General features: G+C 37.4%; 1 protein-coding gene across 1 annotated transcript; it reads right to left on the bottom strand.

The window, feature by feature from the left end:
• Window positions 1-342: 342 nt before the first annotated feature.
• On the bottom strand, window positions 343-2,413 carry LOC127799702 (serine/threonine-protein phosphatase 4 regulatory subunit 2-like). The gene is made up of 3 exons (XM_052333925.1): window positions 2,269-2,413; window positions 1,224-1,312; window positions 343-705 (listed from the first exon to the last, which is right to left on the bottom strand). The coding sequence occupies exons 1-3, from the start codon at window positions 2,411-2,413 to the stop codon at window positions 343-345; spliced, it is 597 nt and encodes a 198-aa protein (XP_052189885.1).
• Window positions 2,414-6,303: the final 3,890 nt, after the last annotated feature.

Genomic DNA, 6,303 nt, shown 5'->3' with positions numbered 1-6,303 from the left:
TAAATAAATAAATCGGAGTGATCACCCACCACCCGAAGGGAGTGATAAAATTCCCATCACTCACTGGAGACATACATCTCACAATGAAAATAAAGTATAAATCAGAGTTGCAACCCAAGAAGAAGCCAAAATTGCAAGAGAAATAAAAGTAGAATTAGTCCCAAGAACAATGAATTTAGGATATGTTAATGTGTCACTACATTGTTGCATAAAAGAGTGTTAATTAGTGAAGTAAACAAAATTTATATAGAAATATGCATACCAAAGGAAGACTTGAATGAGGCTGCAAATAGGGAACATGGAGTGACATTCCACTCCACCAAAATTCTAACAAAACATGCATTATTCATGTGTATTCCCCTCATCATCTTCTTCATATATATCCTTCTCGTCATCTTCTTCATTTATATCCTTCTTGTCATCTTCTTCATCTATATCCTTCTCCTCATCTTCCTTTTTAGTTGTATCTGCGTCCTTATCTTCTTTTTCATTATCAGGCTCCCCATCCTCAACCACAAAAGTGTCATTAATGAAGTACTCTTCAACTTCTTCAGCCTTAAGATTGTCTCGTAGGCTATCGAGTTGTTCATTTTCAACTACAGTAGGTTGCAACAGCATGTCCTCATCTTCCTGATAAACATGCACTGGTTGTTCAGAAGTTGGGGCATCAACTGTTCTCCTTGCCTTGGTTTGAATAACTACCCACTAATCCACCAAATTACGTTGTCAACATGGATATGGGGCATAGTAAACTTGGTGCGCTTTAGAGGCAAGTATAAAAGAATCATATTGATTGTACCTTCTAGTAGACTGAATCTCAACTATTCCGTATTATTTATTTATCTTGGTCCCCCGCCCTAGAGTCAGATCAAACCACTCACAATTGAACAACATTGACTTTTTAAGTGGTAACCCAAGGTACTCCAATTGGATAACATCCTTGAGTATCCCATAATAGTCGTCTTCTGGTTGTCTATAGATAGAACCCCTAGTACAAACTCCACAATTTTTTGTGAACCTGCCTTCACTCCACAAATCTATTTGAAACTTATAGCCATTTACAAAATAAGTATGCCATGTTTGCACCATCCTTAAGGGTCTCCATGAGATGTCACATATTTGTTGATCATGTATCTCATTAGTTGGATCATGCACCTACTTATTCACGAACGTAGAATTTGATCTATTAATGCACTTATGTTTAGTAATTGAAAGGGATCTACATAGTCATTGAACCATCTTGGAAAATCAGCCTCAATCCTTTTATCAACTTCGTTGGCATCCATGTGTGGTGCAAGCGCTCTTATATTTTCTACATATGTACTGCAACATTAAGAGAAACCAAGTTCATATACTAAGTCTTAATTAAATCATGATCATTGAAAATCGTGGAGATGTGTTATAACGTACTTCAAGTAAGGTTGGACCTCGTCAAAATTTAAGAGAACATAAAGTGTCGCACGATAAAGTTCTTGATCAGTTAACATACATTCGCAATGTCTGCCAGCTGGGCGTCCTGACTAATTAAAGATAGAAAATGTATCTAGATCCGATTTTACCTTGGCGCCATCATCATTTTGTGGTGCTTGTGTCTACCTTGATTGTACATCAGCACCAAAATAATGGCTACAAAATGTGGATATTTCTTCTATGATATAGGCCTCATAAATGGATCCTTTCACTCGAGACTTATTTTTAACTTTCCTCTTCAATGTATGTAAGAACTTGAGGGTTTAAAAGGAAAAATAAAACACCAAAGAGAGAGTCAAAACATATACTAGTACTAGTGTGAGAAATACTATCATTATTGTTACCTCTCAAAGGGATACATCCAATGGTATTGCACTAGTCCACCAACACGTGCCTCATAAGCTAAATGTATGGGAAGATGCTCCATTGAATTGAAGAAATCGAGTGAGAATATTCGCTCTAGTTTGCACAAGGTTACCTTAATGTTCTCCTCCAACATTTCAACCTTATTATGCCTTAGAGTTGATGAACAAATCTCCCTAAAGAATTAGCTAAGCTTTGCAAGAGGCTTCCATATAGGGTCTGGAAATGCCCTCAATGTAATTGGGAGAAGACGTTCCATGAAAACATGACAGTCATGGCTTTTCATCCCGTGCAATTTAGCATTTTAAACGTCCACACACCGAGCCAAAATTGAGGAATACCCATTTGGAAGCCATAATTGCTTAATCCATTCACAAATAGCTCTCTTTGGTTCCAAGTTCAGGGTTTATTGTGCCTTAGGTTTGAAGAGCTTACCATTGTCTCTGTCCACTAGCTCTAGCTCCCGACGTCTACAATATTCTTTTAAATCTATTCTTGCCTTTGCATTATCCTTAGTATTGCCCTTGACATCCATAACAATATTAGACACATTATCAAACACATTCTTTTCTATGTGCATTACATCTAGATTATAGCGAATTAGATTTTTTTTCTAATATGGAAACTCCTAGAAAATGCTTTGCCCTGTCCAGTTGTGATCAATTCCATAACCTGGTAGGCGCATAGAGCCTGAGTCAGTTGTTTTTGGTAAGTTTTTAACTCTCTCCCAAACTTCATCTCCACTTAATCGCTTGGGAGGTGGTGATTTGTCAACCCTATTCTTTACAAATGCATCTCGATTTCTTCAAAATTGGTGATTTAAGGGAAAAAATATTCAGTGATAGTTAAAGAATGACGTCTTCTGACCATGTTTAATTGTAAATGCCTTTGATTTTTCCATGTAGTATGGACAAGCTAACTTACCTGTAGTCATCCAACCCGATAGCATGACATATACGGGGAAGTCATTTATGGTCCACATAAGTGCAACCCTCATTTGAAAATTTTCCTTCAATGAGATATCATATGTCGTCACACCAACATCCCAAAGCATATTCAACTCATCTATGAGTAGTTATAGGAACACATCGATCTTACTATTTGGATTGTTCAGCCCAGGGATAATTTGTTTCAAGAACATATACTTATGTCTCATGCACATCTATGGGGGGAGATTAAAAGGGGTGATGATTACAAGGAACAATGAATATGTTACACTTGATGGGCCACATAGGGAGAACCCATCAGTGCACAATCCCAATCTAACATTGCGTGGATCAAGTGCAAAATGAGGGTGCATTCTATCAAAGTGCTTCCATGCTTCTCCATCTGATGGGTGGGAAAGTACATTGGACTCTCGAGGGTCTTGGTGTCAAAGGCAAATACCACAACTACTTTCTAGCAACATCCTTATACCCCTCGCGACTTGCCCTGCAAACATATCATGAAGCATAACAAAGCGTGCATTGTTGCTTATCAACATTGTCCTTATGGTATAACATGCACCTATTAATACAATAGTCATTCTTTTGGTAACCAAGGCCTAGCTTTGAAACCATCCTCTTTGTTCTATAAAAGTTTTACGGCATTAGATTTTCTCTAGGCATTATCTCCTTCATAAGTTGAACCACCCCATTGTAGCATTGTTGAGCCATGTTATAATCAAACTTAATGCTAAGTAGCCTAACTGATGCTGACAACTCTAAATGAGTCGAACAATGTAACGACCCAAATTAGTTATTCTTATATCATGTTTGAAGGATTTTGTTGGTAAGCTTTGATGTTTAATATGTTGTTTTGTGACAATTTTCTAAGTGTTTAATAAGGGTTAAGTGTGTAAATTAAGCGATTAAGCTAGATTTTTTGTGTTGTAGCTGAATGTGTGTGAAATTATAGCTTAGATATTCGAATGTAAGCTAGGGTATTCGAATGAGAGATTAGGCATTCGAATGTGTGAGTCTTGGGTTTCATTCAAATGAGTTTTGTGAGTTTTAGTGAAGAGATTCGAATGCTATAGGGAGCCATTTGAATGGGGGGTGGAGTATCCGAATGAGGAGCCAAGCAATTCGAATGGCCTATGTTCTTGTGTGCGTATTATGTTTGAAACCCGATTTTGATCATGTTTCAATTTGAATCTCTCAAAACTCAAAATATAAAAGTTGTATATCTTTCTTTTTTTTTGTTCCATAGCATCTTTAATCTCCTCAATCGGAGTTCAGACGAGTCAATTATGGCCAAAGTTCGATCAGGTGTGGAAGCTGTCCAAAATCCGATTTTGTAAATTAAACCTTCACATTCGAATGAGCCATGCAAAAATTGCAAAATTTATCCAAATAAGAGCACTGTTGCATTCAAATGAGCTTCCAATTCCTTCAGTAATTAAATTTACTATTTAAAATTCATTTGAATGTCCCTCTGCCTCATTTGAATGTCACTCTCATAACTTGAAATCTTTCTCTAATTCATTCGAATACATGCCATATCATTCGAATCTCTTTGCATGGGACCTTATATCTTTAAGAAAGGCATCCGAATGACCTAGGATACATTCGAATGACTCTTGCATCTTTTGAATTTTAACTCCTTATCATTCGAATGCCTCATAACACATTCGGATATCTCTCTCAGCGATACATATATATATACATTCTGAGTCATCGCTAACTCTGGAAAGTCATAGAAAATTCTAGAATTATGAAATAAGAAAGAAATTTTAGAGAAATTATGAAAATAATTGGATGGATAAGTATCACTTTTGGAGAAAATATAAAATAGGGAAATTTGGGGAAAATATCAACGTATCCGTCGAGCAACCTGAAACTTCTCTTGAAGTTTCTTCTTTTTGAAAACCTTCCTCCTCCTCTCCAACCTCAAGTTGAATACTACCATCCAAGAGGTCTCTAGATGCTATCAAGCGTCACAAGAAGCTTAAGAAAACAAGTTCTCTTCCTTCCTTCCTATCTTTTGAATTATAATTCATTATAAACGTGGTATTGGGTTCTGGAAATTTTGGATAGAACCTAGATTTATGCACTTGGGGCTTATAAGAGGAGAACTGTGAGAGTGATTTAGGAACTTAAGCCCATTGTTGAGGTTGAATACAAGGGAAATAAATAAAAGCAACTGCATAAACAGAGGGGTGAGTCATACGATTGATTTTCATGGGTTAATGGATTATAACTTAGGGAATGTCTCGACAGCTCTGTGGGGCTTGTTCTTCCCCACTTTCCTTAAGGAATGGTGAATTCATTAAGATTTTGCATGGGAAGCTTGTCCTTTCCCTAAGCCCTGCCAACGTTTCAAATATTAACCAATTTACCCTGATTTACTCTTGAAGCCTAAGAGTGAAGTCTTCCATATCCTCAATATGATTTACTATCAATAATGGTTATGACATGAAATGGGAATAGATTATTAAATTCAAATATTACTCTTAGCCATGGTATGTATATTTGGAGCCTATTACTGCTTCGCACGCCCAAAGATATTTTTCTTTCTTTCCATTTTCTTGGGAGTTGAGTGTGAAATTTCCTTACTTCTAGTGCTATACAATCACTTTGATGTCCATGACTATAAGATGAGAATAATGGCAATTGAGAATGTTATTCCCTGTCATGACATGTTTTGATGGTGTGGTAATTGTGAATCATGGGCATGTTGTTATGTGAGAACATTAACTTCTCATTACATGTGTTCTCATGAAGCACGGATATTTACGATTGCATGAGCATTGAGTGTGGCCACCAAGTTGTTGCACTGAATTTGCATGGAAGCAACGGGAAGATGATGCGCGCTGCGGTTGTGTAACGCCGGGATATATCCCCCAAAACCAGTAGGCACTAGCCTAACTGAGGTTACGCTCTTGCGTGACGACTGAAAGGCGCACCCAGAGGTGACAACCCTGGGCAAGATTATATATATGTATGGCTTTAGCTGAGTATATGAGATAGGACCTATGGTCCACAGATTATCACAGATTCTTTGGTTGCAGGTATCAGTTACAGGTCGGTATGTATTTTGATACATTTTATATTGTTATGTGAGGCCGTTGGCCAATTATGTGTTTACCGGCTTTCCTGTGTGTTATGCATGACATTAATATCATGGGTGGGTGTATGGTCCATGTGTTGTAATCTATCTTCCACATCTAGATGCTTTTCAAATACCACTTACCTTACCCCTGTCATATTACTATCTGCTATGTTTTTGCCTCTTATTTCTTATACTTGCTGAGTTTTGTAGGTCACCTTGTACTCTTCACCATTTCAGGTAAAGTAAAGCAATAGTTGGCGAGGGGTCAAGCAGGATTGATGGGCAGTAAGATGTGTGCGCGGGTCTGCTCTCAAATTGAAGGTCTTGGGGAAATGTGTGGTTAACGGTTTTACCTTGTAACATGTAACCTAACTTAGAATTGGGTTGTAACCCCTAAAATTTTCTTTTTACATTTTAGGTCTTGTGACATACACATGG

This window comes from Diospyros lotus, chromosome 4, assembly GCF_014633365.1.
Source record: "Diospyros lotus cultivar Yz01 chromosome 4, ASM1463336v1, whole genome shotgun sequence".
In the NCBI taxonomy this organism is placed as follows: domain Eukaryota; kingdom Viridiplantae; phylum Streptophyta; class Magnoliopsida; order Ericales; family Ebenaceae; genus Diospyros; species Diospyros lotus.
The sequence above is the reverse complement of the archived record's forward strand: the minus strand, read 5'-3'. Positions and strand labels throughout refer to the sequence as shown.